Source organism: Cynoglossus semilaevis, chromosome 8, assembly GCF_000523025.1.
Source record: "Cynoglossus semilaevis isolate Cse_v1.0 chromosome 8, Cse_v1.0, whole genome shotgun sequence".
Lineage (NCBI taxonomy): Eukaryota > Metazoa > Chordata > Actinopteri > Pleuronectiformes > Cynoglossidae > Cynoglossus > Cynoglossus semilaevis.
Window position 1 is genome coordinate 22,296,827 of NC_024314.1, and position 21,521 is coordinate 22,318,347.

The window sequence follows — 21,521 nt, forward strand, 5'->3', positions numbered from 1 at the left end:
TTCCAACGTCTTTATTTGAAATGATTAAGTCATAGTGAAAGAATGAGACGTTTCTAAAAAGATCTGCAGGTTTAAGCTGAAAAAAACATAAGTACAAATAAAAAAAAAAGAGATGTCCAATGATATCGGCCGACCGATATTATCGTCCCCATATTAGCATAATGTCGTAATATGTGCTACAATCGTTATCGGTTTTTCCTCCGATAATGAAAACCAAAAAATGCCATGCCTGGTTTTCGTCAAACGATGTGTGTCCTAAAAATAGATTTGGGGAAAAACAGATGTATGTGAAAGTGAAAGCCACTAGATGGCAGCATTGCAGCTCCTTATATTCATCTATTTTAATAGTCAGCACTTAATATCCTAACACTATGCTACCAGTGCCTCATGTTGGTATCGGTTAATATCGGAATTGTAAATTAACGGTTTGGACAATATCGGCAAAAAGTTCATATGTAATATATATATAACAGAGAAATATATATTTTTTACTGTAAACGAGACAACACTTCCACGTTTGGGTCAAGAAAAAACATCTCTCTTCGTTTTAGTTCTGTCGTGTTTGACCAAATCTTTGGTAACTTGGTTTGGTGGCGTCAGACAACAGCTCGTGGTGTTTGACCAAATCTTTGGTAACTTGGCTTGGTGGCGTCAGACAACAGTTGCTGCTCTGTTTTGTTCACCTCCAAACATCTGTCTGCTCCTGGTTTATTATTCCAGGAATAGAGAGAGAAATCTGTCGGCTCTGCTGACGTACAGATCAGAGGCTTTGAAAAATAAGACGCATGTTTTGTTTTCTGCATTTGGATTTTTTTCTTCTTCATCGCTCACTCTGCCTCTTTAATTGCCGTTTAATGACCTGTTTGATGGCCTGGCCGGCACAACATGTAATCAGCTGAGGTAAACAGGCCACTTTAGGGTCAGAGTTTCCTTTTTTCCTTTATCTGATCTTTTTTTTTTCTCATTTCTTGTGGTTCTGATGTGTTTGGTCACCTTCAAACTCCGGCCCCTTTTGTTCTCGGCTCCTTGAATGTTTTATGTCAAGTTTTAATCTTTTATTTTTAACATTTAAACTCAGCTCATTTGTGATAACATAATAACATATACACTTTAAGAACAACGCATAAAAAAAGTGCACAAAGTCAGGACTATGAAAAAAAAAAGACATCTTTTTTTTTTCCGCAGCTGAAGATGACTGGTTTGGAAAAGTTCTGTAAAAAAAAAACCCCTATTATTTAAGTCAAACTTCTAACTGCAGCACATCTTTTATTGCCTCTACTTTTCTGATTCCAATCTCTCTCCCAGTTTCTCACAAGGGACAACGGGGGGAAAGAAAATCAAAGCGGAGACAGAAGAGCAGCCAAAGATGGAGAGAAGGGCAAGAAAAGCAGCACGAGAAAAAAAAAGAAGAACAAGAAAAACGCCGGAGATGAGAGGGAGATGCAGAGGAGCGTGCCCTGTTTTTAGCCCGGGAAGACTCAAGTGTCAGAGCCTCGTGCCCTGGTTTTGTCGCACTCAGCTCCAACACGTCTGTCAAACACACACACACACACACACGCAGACAGGATTTGGCAGCGTGAGGATTAATCTCATTGGTGTTTGACGGGATCAAAGTGCTCGTCTCGGTGTTTATCTTGCGCTGCCCTGAGCGTGTGTACATGCATCTGTGTGGGAGGATGAAGCTCTGGGTGTGCCACCGCCGTCATCGTGTGTGTGTTTGTGAAAGCGTGTGTCCATGTGTTTGTGTGGAAATCTCCCAACATTCCTGGGAGGGCAGAAATCTTCCAAGGAGTCATGCTAACTTGTCAGGTTTGGTGAAATGTAGTGTGTGTGTGCGTGTGTGTGTGTGCGTGTGTGTGTCTATTTTTAGGGCAACATGTAATTCTTTTGCAAGTGATTGTGCAGCTGTGTGTTCCAGTGTAGCCCCCCGCTTCGTGACAACTCTGCGGCTGTCGAGCTCTTGGTCTGCAGGTCGACCTCGTGAAAGTCGACTCTTGATTGTAAAGAACTCGTTTCAAACCTTAATTTCTATTTAAATCTGGAGATAAAAGTTCAAATCTGGTTGCATTCCACCTTAAATCAGTGAGAAAATGATTCCACTTCCATCCACCGACTGTTGCTCTAATACATGTAATAATCCACACACACGTTGGTATTTACACACCGCAGGAAAAGCATTTTCATTTCACAGAAGCCCAGCATGCATTTGAGGACGCTTCAACGTCCAGTGAGACGCCTGGCTAGTGTCTGACCGACGTCATCGAGCTCAGGTCCATGCAGACTGATCCAACTGTCAAATACACTGTGAGCGACTGTAGACTGATTAATACTGTTGTAGACAGGAGTCAACTGAAGCTTCGAAATTCTGACCAACATCCACCAACTCCATGAAGCTAAATTCAAAGTTACTCTTGTGCATATTTTTATATCGACATATTTCCATGTTAATAATTATATCATTTGAATAAATCGCAGGTGGAAAACGCACAGAGATACCTGATGAAACCTCTAGGTGTCTCTAGGTTCCAGCAATACACAAGAGAATATCAGAAGGCCTGATTTATCTCAATGTATCCCAAAGTTCTAAATGTGCAGTTCAGGAAGTGACCTCAGGAAGTGACCTCAGACGTTGCCCGGCCGCAGGATTCTAAATTTTATTCTTTACTTGTGATTTCTAGTTTTAAAAAGTCCAGTCAGACAGTCTCAAAGATTGAGTCTGAGCACAGATTTGCTTTTTTGTTCTCCTGTTCTCGTGTAAGACGACTACATTCACTTCAATACGCACAGAAAATAATTGTGCCAGAAGAACATAAAATGGCCAGTATTGATGTAACAAGAAGATTAATATGCAAGAGGGGACGCCGTGTGCACGCCGGCTGCAGATTCTAATGTGATGCTCTGCTCTCTAATGTATTTCATTCTCTGCTTCCCTGCCCACTGAGACCGTCCTGTTATTGTATCCTTCCTTTTATTTATCAGCAGATGTACAACTCTTTTACCTTGGGCTCATACATTACGACCTTAACAAGGAAGTCATCGCTGGAACCGCTGTTATCGTGAACAGCTTTATGACCCGCGCTCGGAATCTGAATGAAATTTCAAAAAAAATAATGAAGTAATAATGAAGTCCCTCGTTTGTTTTACCATTGGGGAAATTCACATTGTGGGTCTGCGCGACCCACACAGGTGGCCACAGGGGGCGCCATTAGGTGGTGTGTTTGAACACACAGGTGCTACAGCAGTGTTGATGTCGTCCCTGGGTGGGCTTGAACAAACACCATCCTGGTTTAGAGATGAACTCGCTAACCAATAGCATCGCTATCACTGTTAGTGTTTTTGATGTTGTTTTGTAAAAATGCAGCTCGTACGCGCAACCTATTAATCTATTAATAATAATAAATAATAAATAATGATTAATAAAGTAATCTATTAATCTATTAGTCTTAATAGATTAAGACTGTCATGCTCTACTGACCGAGCTAGCCGGGCCTTAGAAAAAAACAAACAAAACAGAAGCCCGAACATCATCCCAAATTGGGTTCAAACCAGCAACCTCCCTGTTTACGGACGAACGGCTGACCGATAGCACCATAGAGACGATGACGAACAATTAGCATTTATTCAAATTTTTTGTCTGCCTCTAGACCACTGGTTCTCAGTTATTTTCTGTCACCCCCCCGCCCCCCCCGCCCTCCAACCTAAATCCCTGCAAATTCAAAAACCTGTGGCCAAATCACCTACAGCTACAGACAAACAAACCCAGACGATTGTTTGTTGGTGTCCGTGGAAACAAAACACGACTCCACTGAATCAGAAACGGAGGGAAACGCAGGATGTATGGAATGAGGGAGGAAAACAGGAGGATACAGGGAGAGAAGTCCTGGAGCCGTGGATGGAGAAAGAGGAGGGACGGAAGGAATGAAGGAAGGAATGGCGGAAGAGGCGCAGAGAGAGGTTTGAGGTTGAGAGGGAGTTTGGGAGGGAGATAAAAGGAAGAACAGAGCAGCGCAGGAAAAATAAACTGAATTTACAGCGTTCACCTTGAGGCATCAGATGAGGCTGGAGCAGCGGGGGCCTGAAGATGGCGCCGCAACCAGGACTTTATTTATCCTCTAATTGTGCATGTGATTGGGAATAAACAGTGTGTGTAAACAGACATCCTGGAGATGAGATTGCCCAAATTCTTCAAGACCCAGCATGTGTGAGACTGAGACGACAGGCACAACAGTAAAAGTTCAACATAAAGGTTTTTTTTTCATTTTTTTTTAAACCTCAAAAACACTTTTAATCTTAAAAAAAGCTTCATTTTGACAGACCCAAATTATCATTTCTGGCACCGAGAAGCTCCTGTGATAAAGAATTTTGGCATCGCTGTGAGTGCTATCGTAAAAACAAACTATCTCAGTGAATTATCGCACAACATTTGAATATCATGTGTTGTTTTTAAAGCCTCCCACATGAGCCAGAGCAGCTCCACAGATATGTGTCTTCTTCTTCCCTGAAAATAATACTAATATTATTATTAATGAATGAATTTTGGCTCCGAGAGGATCAGGCCTGAAAATGGGATGTTGCATGATTTAAAATGTTGATATATTTAATCTACAGTGTAGAAAGATGGATGGAGGAACGCAAACAACAGAGACAAAGGTAATACAACTTTTTTTTTTTTCCGGGGGATGGGGTATCATGCAGTTTCGTTGGCTCAGCTGAGTTGTTGTTGGACAGCTGTCCTTCTCCTCAACGCTCTCCCTCCACTTCTCCTGCCAAGGAAACATTTCTGCGTCTTTTCTTTCATTTTATTATCCTCCTACTGTCTCTCTCTCTCCCCCAAAGAAAATTTATTACCCTCACCCTGACCTCTGTTGCCCACTCTGGGCTCTGTTCCCCACGACTTGTACGGTGTACTTTCCTCTCCTTCATCTTCTTCTTGTCCACTACTTTGTCCTCCACTGTCCTAGTCTGTCTTTAATGTCTAAACCAAAACCTCATTTTTAAACATTTTACAGAGAACAGTGTTTTTTTTTTAAACCCAGGCACTTCCATGGAAATGCAGCCTGGTAACGACGAGCACGGAATTCAGCCGCTTCTTGGAACGAGGCAGCAACACTGGAAAATGCTTACAGTGTTTCTTCATAAAACTGTCACAGTCAAATTTACTGTAGCAAATTACACTTGATATAATAAATGATCAAAATGTCAAAGAGCCAGTTTAAACCTCCACAAATCAAACTCTGCTCAAAACAATGTCGGGTCTCTCTGCCCTGAACGAAAGCTGCACGACAAGGTCATGAGAATGGTTTGGAGGACTGTTTTTTTTTTTTAACCAGTAAAACCAGTCCATCTTCAAGGTAAACGGCTTCATTGTAGCAGCAGAAGAAAAATCAAAGAGTACTTTGATTCTTTTTTGCTTAAAGCATTAAATTCTACGCAAACAGACTTTTATTTTATTATTATTATTTACTTATTTGTTAGAAGGCCAACGTCTAACATAATTATTTAATGTTTTTTTTTTTTTATCTAGTCGCAGGCCGGACTTGACAGTTCGGTGGGCCGGACTGAGCCTGCGGGCCGCCAGTTGATGATCACTGATTTACAGCATCCTTTGTTCCAATGGAAGGCTGTGAGTATAGTGTTACTGGTAGAAGCCTCTGGAACATTATTGCTGTGATGTTAATGATAATAAACAATATCAATGGGACATTGAAACAGCAGGTGGGACAGGAACCTGACTCCTTTATACGAGTTAAGGCGTTTCTATCTTCACTGGGACAGAATTCTAGATTGATGTTAAAAATATATTTTTAGTTTCATTTATGGACATTAAGATTCAGCCATCAGTCTGTAAGACACCGCCACTATACAGTTTTAGTGGTCAATGTAGAAAGATTGGGATGTTTTTGCGTCATTAGATTAGAGTTCACTGTACAGTATATGTGAAAAGAGGAAACCTGCCTGAATGCATTTTTATGCATGTGTAAAAGTGAGCGAGCGAGAGAGAGAGAGAGAGAGAGAGAGAGAGAGAGAGAGACAGTCAGACATTGCAGCTCCGTGACGCAGAGATGTGTGAGATGTCAGCAAAACGGGACAGCTGAGAATAACATGGACCCTAATTCATCCAGATTGGGATTTCAAAACTGACACCCTGCTGTTTCACACACACACACACACACACACACACACACACAACCACACACACCCACTGTGAGCACATTCCTCCAGCTGGCTCCAACACACCGACGTGCGTGCCGCACACTGTACAAACATATGACACGACCGCAGCGCAGCCCTGGGAAGAGACGGAGCGCGTCCATGTTTTATGGATATCAGAAGGAGAAAGATGTGGGTGTGATTCTGGAGCTGCAGGTGATTCATCAGTGGGAAAGTGGCAGCTCGGAGCTCTGCTGTACAGTACTGTGTATATATATCGTGTGTGTGTGTGTGTGTGTTATTTCTCCCCGGGCTCGATGTGCGTCGGAGCGCCACCTTGACTCAGTACGACCGTGCATTTACTGTAAATGGTCTGGATATGAGTAATAGAGTTTTTCTGGTCCAGATTTTTTCACAATGCACTTCCATTCATCTAACACAGTGGTTCTCAAACTGTGGTACGTGTACCACCAGTGGTACGCAACCGCTAACTGTTGCCTGTGGTTCATCCTCGTCTCATCCATCCCTGGCTTTGAAGTAAGCTAACAATTAGCACCTTTTCTCTTGTGCACATTTTACTGTTAATATATATCTATTTTTACATTGATGTTTTTTTACATTGAAGTTTTTACATTTAAAAAAAACCTTAAATTCTTTGATTGCCTTAATGAATCTGTCATGTATTTATAGCCAAACCCTTAACAATCTGTCATGTATTTACAGCCAAACCCTTAACTTTTTTTTTCCTAAGACGTACGGTTAGCATGCCTGCCTCGGAAACAAAAAGCAGAGAGTCCTGGGTTCAATTCCCACAGGAACCACATGCTTGGCTCTTGCCAGGGGCGGTTTGTCAACAGCATATCTGCTGCAAACACAACAATCTCCCAAACATGGGATCAACATAGTACACATTCATTTATTTTTTACTTTAAAATTATACATATATATTTTAACGCCGGTGTGTGTGTGTGTGTGTGTGTGTGTTAGCATATGTGTGGAGCATAAAGGAAGAAAAGGAAATGAAAAAAGACCAAACGTCTGTGCGTTCTTCCAGCTGAACTTGGAAAACGTTTTTGATGAGTGTGTGCTTGTGTGTGTGTGTGTGTGTGTGTGTGTGTTAATATATTCTCTGTCTGTCCCAGAAACCTCTGAAACATGCAGTATCATATATCATGTCTTACTGTAACACAGCAATGTAGAAAGTGGGCAGCAAATCAGACATCAAACCCCGGAGAGTTACGACGGCCCGCGAGCGCGGAGACAGTTTCATGTGCATTACAGCGAGATATATGGACAGGCAGCACTCAGCCACCTATAACATCTCGTGTTTTACATGTGGGGAGAAAGCCAGAGAGAAATGACGTATTCTCCGACCAAACCCTAATGTCGGCCGAAAAATACGAGCGGCGACAACGCGGCCGTTACTTACAGCGCAGCTACCTGAAACATCAGAACTTTTCACTGGGAGTTAACTTGGGAAGAAAAGACACGTTCTCGCAGATGTGGAAAGAAAATCTTCCTCCAGCCTGAAAACATCATGTTTTATGCAAAAGCCAGGCTTGAAAGTGTTGTTTTTATTCCAGTAAGCTGTTAAATACTCACACATGGATGTGACAATTCTTCACAGGGCCCCGCGGGCGATTGATTTGAGCATTTCAAAAGGAGTATTTTGGGTGAGTTTCTGCCTGCGTTGCTTTTAATCAAAAAAACCACCCACGACACGCGTGAAATGTGTAGAAAATTCTGTCGAGGGTTTGGTGGCACTCAGCGAGAACACGTGTGGAAATAAAACTGCCGTCCAACACAGACGACTGTGCTAACAATGAATAATTTATTCTAAAAGCAGAGAAACACCGTGGAGAGAGCAACAAAGTCTCCACTTCACAAAGTTTTTGATACCAGAGAGTTTATAACTTGAAATGGATCGTGGAGGAAGACTACTGTAATACTACTGTAGTACTGTGTGTGCGCAGAAAGTAAAAATGAAACTTAAATGACTGTAATTAAATAATTACATTTGAGTGCCTTTTTATTCAATGGCAATTTCTTTAAAAAAAAATCAAAAATATTTTGTTTGACGACTGAATGGACATCCATGTTTCTTGTGTACAGGTTCTCTGCTCATTTCCATCAGTCTACTGCATTCACAGATCAGTGCCAACTCACGGTGCAATTACTGTAATTCAACATTTTCTTTTTTTTTTCACTCTGAACGCTGAACCACTACTGTAGGCTGGTTACGTTGATTTTTTTCACTCTGAACGCTGAACCACTATTGTAGGCTGGTTACGTTGATGGTTTGCCCGCTAGGACTGTAGCTAACGCTAACGTTAGCTCCCAAAGCTGTGTCTTAATGCAGTCTTTTTCTCTTAACAAATTACCAATTTTTCTTCTGTAAAATTTAAGATCAATTTAGGACAGCGGTGGACAAATGTTTGGCTCACGGACCAAAATGAGGTTCAACATTTGCTGGGTCAGTATTGGTTAGAAGTAGAATGCTGGGATAATAATTTAAATATAACAAACAAGAATAAAGCTGGAGGCCCGCTGCCACTTAGTGGCATCAACAGAAATTACAGTCAATTAGTTGTAATGCATGAAAAAGAAGGACTGACATCAGTTGTTACTGACCCTGTGCTAGTGTTTGGCAGGCCGGATCAGAAAAGTCCAGCGTGCCTTATCTGGCCCACGGGCCATAGGTTGCATAGTGCCTGATCCACACAAGGAGAACGTGAAAATCCATATGTAGGGGTCGAACTGTGAGGGCAAGTGTTCTAACATTTGCCCCTCTGTGGCCTTATATATAACCAGACATAACTGACTTTCATAGTTGTTGTTCATTTAAATGTTATGATAAGAAGTGAGGAAAAAAAATGTAAACAATGTGAATGAGTACGTTTAAAAAAAGAATCTGCGTGTAACGGTGATACACCAAATACTTAACGATGCCAAAACTCGCCCAGGTACTTCGTCCCTGAGTACATACTGAATATATTCAAAGGTGACATGCAGTATTTGTACCACAGCAGGGAGGTGCAGAAACACACACAGAGACGATGGTCGTCGTCAACATCTGGTGTGTGTTCGCTCCATCAGTCCAGGGTTCACAGCAGAGACACACTGAGCCTCTGGGATAGGCCAGCTTGAACCGCCGGCCGGAGACTGATAAATCGAATCATGCACGTGTGAGACGGTCCGTGTGTGTGTGTGTGTGTGTATTGTGTGTTGTTTGTGTGTGTAGGTAGCGGTCTCTATACGTCTGTTACATAAATATTCATGGCGGAGCCTTTATAGTCATAAAAGGACTAGTGGACAAGTCGAGGCATCGATAAATCAATCAACGGAACGAGTTCATACACACACACACACACACGCGCAGAGACAAAATGTACAGGCCACACATTCTGAACTGCTGACGCCTGTGATATCACATGGGTCATTAGAAGAGTGATAAAACGGCCAATAGTTTGTTCACCTGGGCTGAGACCGGACACACTGACACACACTGACACACACTGACACACACTAACACACACTGACACACACTCACACACACACACACACGCGCAGAGACAACATGTACAGGCCACACATTCTGAACTGCTGACGCCTGTGATATCACATGGGTCATTAGAAGAGGGATAAAACGGCCAATAGTTTGTTCACCTGGGCTGTGAACGGACACACTGACACACACTCACACACACACACACACGCGCACAGACAAAATGTACAGGCCACACATTCTGAACTGCTGACGCCTGTGATATCACATGGGTCATTAGAAGAGTGATAAAATGGCCAATAGTTTGTTCACCTGGGCTGAGACCGGACACACTGACACACACTAACACACACTGACACACACTAACACACACACACACACACGCGCAGAGACAACATGTACAGGCCACACATTCTGAACTGCTGACGCCTGTGATATCACATGGGTCATTAGAAGAGGGATAAAACGGCCAATAGTTTGTTCACCTGGGCTGAGACCGGACACACTGACACACTGACACACACTGACACACACACACACACACGCGCAGAGACAACATGTACAGGCCACACATTCTGAACTGCTGAGGCCTGTGATATCACATGGGTCATTAGAAGAGTGATAAAATGGCCAATAGTTTGTTCACCTGGGCTGAGACCGGACACACTGACACACACTGACACACACTAACACACACTGACACACACTAACACACACTGACACACCCACACACACACACACACGCGCAGAGACAAAATGTACAGGCCACACATTCTGAACTGCTGAGGCCTGTGATATCACATGGGTCATTAGAAGAGTGATAAAATGGCCAATAGTTTGTTCACCTGGGCTGTGAACGGACACACTGACACACTGACACACACTAACACACACTGACACACACACACACACACGCGCAGAGACAAAATGTACAGGCCACACATTCTGAACTGCTGAGGCCTGTGATATCACATGGGTCATTAGAAGAGGGATAAAACGGCCAATAGTTTGTTCACCTGGGCTGTGAACGGACACACTGACACACACTCACACACACACACACACGCGCAGAGACAACATGTACAGGCCACACATTCTGAACTGCTGAGGCCTGTGATATCACATGGGTCATTAGAAGAGTGATAAAACGGCCAATAGTTTGTTCACCTGGGCTGAGACCGGACACACTGACACACACTAACACACACTGACACACACTAACACACACTGACACACCCACACACACACACACACGCGCAGAGACAACATGTACAGGCCACACATTCTGAACTGCTGACGCCTGTGATATCACATGGGTCATTAGAAGAGTGATAAAATGGCCAATAGTTTGTTCACCTGGGCTGAGACCGGACACACTGACACACTGACACACACTGACACACACTAACACACACTGACACACACTGACACACACTGACACACACTCACACACACACACACACGCGCAGAGACAAAATGTACAGGCCACACATTCTGAACTGCTGACGCCTGTGATATCACATGGGTCATTAGAAGAGTGATAAAATGGCCAATAGTTTGTTCACCTGGGCTGAGACCGGACACACTGACACACACTAACACACACTGACACACACACACACACACGCGCAGAGACAAAATGTACAGGCCACACATTCTGAACTGCTGAGGCCTGTGATATCACATGGGTCATTAGAAGAGTGATAAAACGGCCAATAGTTTGTTCACCTGGGCTGTGAACGGACACACTGACACACTGACACACACTAACACACACTGACACACACACACACACACACACACACACAAGACAGAAGTGCAACGTCGGTAGAAAAAAAAAATATGTCAAGGACACACCGCCAAAAACCTAAATCACAAAGCATTCACTGGTTTTCCCATGATGCCACAGTAAGAGATGTCCCGCGGCGCGGCTAAACAAGCAGGACGTGCTAACGTGGACCTTCTACCTCGGCCCGATCGGTCGTTCCACTAAATTAGGTCTCGTTGCGGGGTCTCAGGGAGGATGTAAAACAGCAGAGGACTCAGTGGCTCGCCGGAGCCGGAGCTCCTTCAACTGCACTTAAAACGCACAACCATCTATTAAAATTACATTAAAATTGAAGCGGATGCTCAGCCCGCTCGTGAGCGCGTGTCCGAGGATCTGCGAAAGCAATCAATCAAATAAAGAGCCGGACAGCGGGACATGGTTATTGCATTAACGCTCCACTTAGTTCTATCACTGCTCCGAAAGTGCAGAGGGGAGAGGAGATAGTAAGAAGAAGGAGAGAGAGGGAGAGCTGAGGAGGTGTTGGCTGAAGTTCATAATGAGGACTGAGAACTTTCCAGAAACACTACAGCGACCAGGGGCACGGATATCAGAAGAGCAGATAGTTGGAAGGAAACAGTGGAAGGTCAAGGTTAAATATCGGAAAAGAAAGTTGGTCGTGTTTCAATTCAATGTTTTTTTTAATCATATAAATACAGTATTTTCAGCCGTTTTACTGTAGGTTCATGTGTTCAGTGACTTGTTAATGTCACTCAGCAGCAGCTTCATGTGTTAAGAACGTAGACATCTCCAGCACCAAACACCTTCACTGAAGGAAACAGTAACAGAATCCTACACAAGGTGGCGCTGCTCTCAGTTAAAAAAAAAGAGTCTCTGGCCCCGGACAACAGATGATTTGATCAAACAGAGCTGGGCTGGTCATTTTGATGTCAGACTGGTTCAGACTGGTTCAGACTGGTTCTGACTGGTTCAGACTGGTTCAGACTGGTTCAGACTGGTTCAGACTGGTTCAGACTGGTTCAGACTGGTTCAGACTGGTTTTGGTGAGATGATCTGATGGACACTTTTTTGTGACAAATTTTGTCCCAAAAACACTCCCCTGATGCCACAGCATCACAGACATTTGGATTGTCCAGGAAAGGACGTCTCGCATAAATGATTTGAGCATCCTGTCAAACCTAAGGCCTGCAGGCCAGATATGGCCCACTGCATCAGTTAATGTGGTCGCTCAAAGCTTCAAATGAAAGTCAGATATCCAGTACTACAGGCCGCATTAAAGTGACATAACATGCAGTATGTCTGCAGTAATTCTTCCAATTCCAATTCTGATCAGGCATACATCTAGGTACATTTATCTGATCAGGCATCCCCCCCAACGACCCCTCCCCATCATCCATTTTGGCCCCTTTGAAGGATTGAGTTTGACTTTGTCAATGTAGAGACAACAACGCAGCAGTAACTGAGGGACGAGACCCTGAATAAACAAGACAAACACGAGGCGGCTTAATAGAAAGTTGTACCTCATTAGGTCGACCGGTGTGGTGTGAAGTTAGAAAATGTGTGTGTGTGTGAGAGAGAGAGAGAGAGAGAGACAGAGAGACAGAGAGAGAGAGAGAGAGTCTGTGTTCTTACTTCATCTCCAAAACCTCCTCCAGGTGCTTCCTCCTTTCGGCTCGCAGGGCGGTCAGGTGACCTTCCTTCTCAGCCAGTGAGAGTTGGGTTGATGACAGCTTGGCTTTCATCACCTCCAGTTCCTGTTTCACTCTCTCCATGGCAACCAGCAGGTCTTCCACCTGACACACACACACACACACACACACACACACACACACATTAAATAACCCATTATTTTCCTAGTTTCATTTTTCTGTTTTAGTTTAATCCTTTACATTTCCATCTCTGGGTCGAAAAGCCTCCGTGTGTGTGTGTGTGTGTGTGTGTGTGAGTGTGTGAGTGTGTGTGATGTAAGTACATAACTCTCCTTTGTTTTCCGATGACACGCTTCACTGCAGCTCTTCAGACATGTCATTTTTCTTCATCTCTGTTGTTCTTCCTCACATGGACTTTATCTGTGACCGTGTCCGTGTGACTGTGTTGGTTTAAAGCCTGAGTGAAGCCGACGCCGCACGTCTACTCTGAACACACTACGGTCTCAGCTGAAGTGTTGATGTAGGAAGACCATTAAAACCCGTGACAAAATAACTGGAAACTGTTATGGGTTGTTTTTTTTTTTCCAGAGAAGAAAGAAAAAGTAAAAACTGTGTTCGGCTAAATCTAAGAGCAGCAACAACAAACACACACAAAAAAAGAAAAGAAAAAGAACCAACTGAAGTCTTCCTGTGTTTTGGATGATTTGTGTTACTGGTCCAAACTAAAAACCAAAGCTTTAATAACATTAACTTTCTCTTCATGTCCACTCACTTCTTATCCCTGCCTCTCTGTTTTCCCATCATCATTTTTTATGTTGTGGGAATAATCTTTTTATTACACCATCTAATCTTTTCATTATATCACCAGGCTTTATTGCCTCACCATCAACATTCTGATTTCTAAAAGACTTTATTAGTTTAGTCTTATCACTATTGGCTCGTGATAAAAATCAACTGCGTTTTCAAGGACCGTCTTTCACCACGGTTTTTCAATAAAAATGATCAATTATAACTACAGTCAAAATTCTCTTAATTTTAACACAGTGATAGCATTAATGAATAATTAATTTTGCCTTTAAAACAATAGCTAAAAAATCATATAAGTATAGGCTGCAGAACTACTACATGTATGTCGACAAATAGCCTATTGTTAGCACAAAACAGTAACACATTATTAGTTTATGTCTTATAATGGTGATGATGGGCCATGGTCGGTCCCCGAACCAGACCTTGGGCAAATTCCAAAGTCATATGTTGTAACAGCATCTTAACAGAAAAACATTCGACACATTTGACAAAGCGTCAGTTGATGGCGTGCGTTACCTTTGACCACCTAAATCCAGCTGCAGTGAACTCATGTGTTGGAATGACACAGAGCTGCATACAAACAAAAGAGAGGCGGAAGAAAACAGTTGGGAGGAGACGGAGTCGAGACGAGGCGAGGGGTCGCATTTAGACGGAGAGAGAAAGGACAGAAAAGGATGGAGGATAAATGAACAAGACGGAGGAGCAAAAAGGAGCGACAGAGAAGGGAGAGTTGAAAAATATGCTTTGGTTAATAAATATATTAGGCAGAAAAGAGACAAAAAAAGCAGAATAAACACAGACAGGAAATAAAAAGTTGATACAAAATATTTCATTGTTGAATATTTGCAGGTTAAATTAGACCAATAATCAGCAGTTTGGAGTCTACGCTAATATTTTTATATTTTTTTGTCTTTATGTCATACTGTCTCAGAGCAAAACGTCTCTTCTTTTCAGCAGAAACATTTTAAAATGATGTCCCAGACAAATTTTACCTTGGACTCAGATGTTTTCAGAACTCAGGTACTTTAGGAATCAATTAGATTTTTTTTTAAATTTATTTTATAAACGGCTTCTGTTTAATTGGTTCCCACAGTCTGGCTAAAAGGACAGTGTAGTTTTAGGAGCGAGCGCTTCCTCCAGAAATGTCCCGACCGAGTTTCTCCAGGCTTTTTAACAAATATTGGAGAGAAAATCAATTGGATTTGGACCGCAGCCTGTTCCTGCCCCTTCTGTTCCTTATCAACTCCAATCACTCGGTGATCAGTGCATCTCAGCTGTAAAATAAAACCCACTAAATGACACAAAAACCCATTGAATGTCCTAGCTTGAATTTAAAGTCCATTTGCTGATGTTAACGTTGGGTTTGTGCGAAGCCCCCGCCCCATTGTTTTAAATATAAAGCTTAACGTTGGGTTTGTGCGAAGCCCCCGTCCCATTGTTTTAAATATAAAGCCAGGCATTTTTTTTACAGAGCAGTGTTAAAATGTCACCTTTTTCTATACATGAAAGAGAGAACAATAATCAGATGAAAGGAAGTGCAGACGGTGCACGTTAACAGGGAGGTCATTAACAGGCGACGCAGTGCAGAGAGGACGGAAATAAAGGAGGAGAAGGACGGGTGAAAGGAAAGACATAAGAGGTCCTGATGGAGGGACTGAAAGAGTGAGGACAAAACACGGCTGGACCAGGAGTAGGTGGGGAACGGGAGGACACACACACACACATCCTCGTGTGTGTGTGTGTGTGAAGTGTAGGTGTGTATTTGTGTTTGCGTCTAAAAGTCAAATCAAATTTACTTTGAGTCAGAAAAGAAGAAAAAGCAGGAGGTGCAACGAGTTCAACAATCGACTGGAAACAAGAAGAGACGTCTGTCTTTGGTTTGGTGGAGTTGACTCACACACACGCACACACACACACGCACACACACCTGTCTTTCTGCAGTGATCAAACACACACCCGTGAGTCATGTCTAGCAAAATAGGATGAACATAATTACCTGTGGTCAACTGTTTTTGCCAGTCAGGCCTATTGCATGGGACAGTCCAATTCACACACACACACACACACACACACACACCCACACAGGTTGCTTTTCTATCCTTGTTCAAACACTCTGTGTGATTCATCTGGACAGTTTGACCAGCGCTGCATCCTGACCGTCGCTTCAACCAAACCGCGCTCCACAATTCTTATCACAGCCTGGACTGAGGTTCTGCCTCATTAGGAGCAGGACTACAGCAGTCACACAGAAGCTGTCAAACTGTGGCCGACTGTTGCCACAGCGTGGGACAGACGACGACGACGACGACGACGTCGGGCTTTGGGAAGCTTTTGTTTGTCTTCTATTTCAACCGTTCCGTCTCATTAAAGGACGCGTCATGATTGTTTTTCGTGACCGACTGTGTGAAATGTTGAACGTCGTGCCTCTGACGCGTCGTGATTGTTTTTCGTGAACGACTGTGTGAAAGTTTGAACGTCGTGCCTCTAAGACGGCGGAGGCGAAAATATTTGTTTACAATTTACTTGTGTATCTAAAAACACGTTTCCCGTTAGAGAAGCAGTTCCACCTGGCCGCTGCTGAATGCGGTGCTGTGCTGAGTCGGCCCGGTGTTTGAAGAGCAGTTAGCACTTCTGTCCGCCATGTTTGTGCGTCTGGAGAAAATATACGCATATGAAACAGTGTTCTGTGTGTACCACTGTCCTGTCTGTGACTGCACACATGTACGTGTGTGTGTGTGTGTGTGTGTGAGCCTGACTGTTGATGTTGGGCGAGAGGCTGCGCCCAGTGCTTGGCTGCCATCTCCGCTCTGTTCAACCACACACTGACATTTCTGCTCCTTCACTCAGGCATGTGAACACGGAGGACGCTCTCCAGCGCCCTGTCCCGGCCCGAACGCCTTCCATTGGCTCTAATTTGAGCTGAAACTTTGACCAGTTTGATGTGTTTCATCGCACGGACGCCAAATTCAAAGTGATAGCTTGGCAGGACTCAGCCCAAACACATTAAACCACATTTCACTGCGGGAGGATAAACATGTTGGACGTGACTTTTTGATCCTTCACTCACTTGTTCTAAATGTTACCTTTGTAATTAGTCTAAGTTCTAGCCACGTTAGCTCGGATTGAGCTGCACAGTTCACGACATCATAAATCAACCTCAGGCTACTGGTTCATACACCGGGGCTTCCAGGAACCGTGGACACTGGTGGACTCAAGTTAATTACAGAAGTTTCCTTACTGCATTCTACTCCTCTCCTCTGCACAGGGCTACAAACTTCTAAACTGCTCAGCACTTCTCTAAGATTGCAGCCCAATCAGCTCTGTCCAAATGCTCGGCACCTTCACCTGGGTACTTGGATTCTAAACTACTGTATAGTTAATTTTTGCAAATGCAGCAATTTTTTGTTCCAATTACTTTAATGATTTGTGTTTGATTAACGTGGAGCTTTGGCCCAGAGGCAGTGTCTCTGTCATTGGTGTGGAACCTCAGGGTTCACCTCCTGGGCAAGATCGAATCCCGGTTAGGGCAGTTGGTACCTTCCAGTGGACTCACCACCCGCAGGAAGGTTCAAGGGGGTTGGTACGGTGCAATGTGATTTGGGTGGCGGTCGTGGAGACTGCTGCCCACGGTAACGGATAAGCAGATGAAAATGGATGTTTGTTTAACGTTTTGATAACCTGACGTTGTGGATCCACTCTACTACACACTGTATGTTCCTTTGTGTTTAACTTAAATGTATCATAATGAAAACCGTTTCTTTGGAGGTAACAATGAACAGACCGACCTTCATTCACACGTCACTGTCTATTGCTAAATTAACTGAGGTCCAATTATCAAACTGGAGAGATATTTGACACTGGTGTAAAGAATGGACCAGTTTAGTGTCTCCACTAATAGGTGTATTAGCAGTACTGCACTGACTCGTATTATGAGTACTATTCAATAACTTATAATAGCATCATAATAGCATAATAGCATCTCCTAAAATGTTGTGTGGATTTGTGCTTTTGGACAAAGAAGGCGAATAATAACGCCAATAATTTAATTTAATTTAATTTAATCACAATTAAACATCGTAAATCACGACTAATCAAGACGTCCAAAAAGTATTTTTCCACTGTATATTCCTGGAACTGAAGGACAAATAACAGCAGTTTGATTCCTGTGTTTAATACCTGTTTATTTTTTTTTTTGACTAATTAAATTGATGGAATTATGAAAATGGAAAAATGTCAAGAAAAATATGCAAAAGTTTAACTCAACATTTGATTCCTGGAGTTGGTGGTTGGTGGAACGGTGGCCTGTAGAAGAGTTGCTTTCAAGCAAAAAAATATTTTTCGCGTAGTGTGAGTAAAAGACATGTACTCTTGTGTATTATTGATGGTAAACAGAGTTAGAATGAGCTCCGTTTGCTCTTCCTCCCCGACTGTAACCCTCTCTATTCCACCGTGGAGCTAATTAACGCCGAGCATGAATCAAGATGTCAGCGAAATACCTGCAGAGCACAACATCTGCTCGCACGCCTGTCTTTACGCGTCCGTCCAGGAGGAGTCTGGTAAGTGAAGGCCGGAGCGGACGGCCAACATTCAGAGGCAGCAATAACAATGGAGTCCAGCCCTTTCTGCCAAGAGCTACAGCGAGCCGTGTTTTCACAGGGCAGTTTTCATCCTCGCAGCCGACGCTGTTTTTTCCCACTTGTCAAAACCCATCGCGGCTCCGAGGAACATTTCCCATCTCTATGGCCGCGTTTAGTCATCGGGGCCCGGGGGAATGACATGCATACACACAGGTCTGAGGTTGAATCCACTAAACCTTTCCCCTCGGAGCCTCCCTCGACACAGTTAGCATTTTTCCTACTGTCTCAATATAGATGCAGCAGATTACAAATTGAAGCGGTCGTCTCGCGCTCGGTTTAGAGAAAACCTGTTTGTGCGTTGCCGGCCGAGGAGGACAAAACACAAGCTGTTCTTTAAATAGGGACGTGTTTACCTCTCCTCCAAATGAGCAGTGACTGGGCAAACACACACACACACACACAGACACACACACACACAGACAGAGCCACACCTGAATGAGCTCAGCTGGCACGCTGCATGTTTGCTGCCACTGCCATTAGCCACTTTTGGCACGGCCGTGTTTGACTATGTCAAAAACTGTTTTAAACGTTGACCATAACGATGTTTGTCTGTATGCGTTTGGTCGTGTGTCGGTTCCAACGGCCCACGAAGACAAGAGGAGAAATGAAATAACAGATAGGGATCCATTTTTTTTAGGAAACGTTTTGGGAAGGAACAGTTTATTTGAGCGTGAGGGCAGACGTGTTTACCTGTTTCTCAGCCTGGGTTCGAGCCTGTTCCTCTTGGGCGAGCACCAGCTCCCGCTCCGTTGTGATCTGTACGCTCTCCCTCAGCGCCTCCTCTAGCTCCTCGATCCGTTCTTCCTTTTGTTTGAGGGAGTCCTAAAGAGACAAAGAGCAGATAAACCAACTGAAGATGTGAAGGTTGGAATCAAAGTAATCTTTAATTAAAAAGAGAACTGACTGCAGAAAATACTCATTGAGTTTGCCCTAAGATTCATGTCATTTCTTATTCTTTCTGTCTCCAACATCACCGTCCTGGACATTCGTATTCCCACTGCTGACCCCTCTCTGCCTGGGAGGACCAGGGAATTCCCAATCACACATGAGATCACTTTAAAGCAAACGAATCAACTTCCCAGCAGATCCATTTTTATCCATGCTGCCAGTCATGGTGCTGGATTAGATTATGAGAGAAGGAAGAGAGCGAGGCAGGGTGGGACAGGGAAGAGCACCCCCGCCCACCCCCGCCCCCCGACCGAACATCTCCAGCACATGTGCTGTGGCTCTAAATCCCATTACAGATCCATGACATATGACTTGGTGTCTGACTATGCAACCAGACGCACTTTAATCCAATTAAATCTTCAATTATCATTCGGAATCAAATTTACGGTACGAATTACACCCGCATTCCATTCGGAATCTTCAGCGCGGGCTAAACACACACACACTCCAGTTGGGTTCGTAACCGCTGTGGTCTCCTAAGTCCCCGTGAGTCACGGGGATATCGGCTCATCTCGTAACCACACACAGATGCACAAATGACAACTTCCAAAAGGTTTTAAAAGCCAAGATCAACCGCCGCTACAGGGAGCAAACACAGAGAGAGCGTTTTCATCTGCCTCCAATCAGGGAGGCCGCTGACGAGGTTCACAGTTACTGGAAGTGAGAAGGGCAGAAGGTGGAAGACGGTTTACAGAGAAGTTGGTACAGTTCTGGAAGAACGCCCGATAAAAAGAATTACACACACACACTGATGTCTCCTTCTCTGAGCTTCTCCCTTTAGGGGTCACTGTGGTGGTGGATCTGTCTCCATCTAACCCACCATCATTTTTGACCATGTCCATCCTGGTCACTCACACTGAGAATCTCAGCATCTTCACCTCCTCCACCTCCAACTCAGACTTTGGTCTATTAGACAGAGCCACTGTCTCTAAACCAGTGGTTCTCAAACTGTGGTACGTGAGCTCTCTAGTGGTACGCGGGGGAAATTCATATTTCCACATTTACATTTTCAGTTGAATAAATCATAAAACATACCGTACACAATTAATCCAACATTTAAACATCAACATTTCTAAACATCTCTCCTGTGGTGGGAGCTAACAGTGAAGGCCTCTGCTGCTGTATTCTAATGTTGGTCATCATGGTGGAACTCAGAGAGATCAATGTTTTCTCAGGTGGTACAGAGTAGAAAAAGTTGGAGAACCACTGGTTTATTAACCCTACTGTCTATCTCTCTTGTACACTGTCCGTGACTCTGGACGGTCGACCCCTGGTATTTAAAACCTACTCCTCACATCTTCATCTTTACAATACTTTCGTTCTCAATTACACACATGTATCTTGTGTCTTAAAGTACCTTCAAAATACCTCCTTGGAGGAAGCTTCCTTTAAATGCAATATTGAAACATGAAATACAACGTGACTCATTTGAATCACCAAAACTACAGGTTTTACTACATTTTCTACCGTGTTTTTAAGACACCAAATTCAGGGCAAAATTAAAGAAAGGAATTGAAAAACATGTAGAAAGCCACAGTCCCACATCTCTTACCCCACACACACACACACACACACACACACCATTCATCTTGTAGCCACTTGACACCACAGCAGACAATTAGGAGATGAACTCACGCCACAGGAAGTATTCAAAAAACCCACGGCGTTCACACATATTTGGCGGGGAGGGTCTTTTCTTCCCTCCTCTCATCACCTCTCCCTTTACTCCATCAACCACTTCCCCACCTTCACTTCTCCTCTACCATTTTCTCCCTCCTCTCCGTCTTCCCTACGCCCGCCCTGTCACTCATCCTTCTCGACTTCCCCCCTCTCTCACTCCCCCAGTGGGCACTGCATCATGCGTGTGTGTGTGTGTGTTTGAGAAGAGAATGTTTGACATTGCCTCAGGCTGCTCCCTGTCATAACTGTCACATTACGATGAAGCATTGTTGTGATAGCAGACAATACTCTAGGTAAGACATCCAGCAGGAGGAGGAGGAGGAGAGAAACTTTTTCCATTTCACTTTTCCTCACCTCCT

At 43.7% G+C, this 21,521-nt stretch overlaps 1 protein-coding gene across 1 annotated transcript in view; it reads right to left on the reverse strand.

The window, feature by feature from the left end:
- The window catches only part of LOC103382799 (ELKS/Rab6-interacting/CAST family member 1), a 145,658-nt gene that overhangs the window by 66,613 nt on the left and 57,524 nt on the right, over positions 1-21,521 (reverse strand). The window contains exons 18-19 of the mRNA XM_008315718.3: positions 19,225-19,356; positions 13,074-13,234 (exon numbers count right to left, since the gene is read on the reverse strand). Of these exons, the coding sequence (XP_008313940.1) occupies positions 13,074-13,234; positions 19,225-19,356 (293 nt within the window). The remainder of the gene's footprint in view (positions 1-13,073; positions 13,235-19,224; positions 19,357-21,521) is intronic.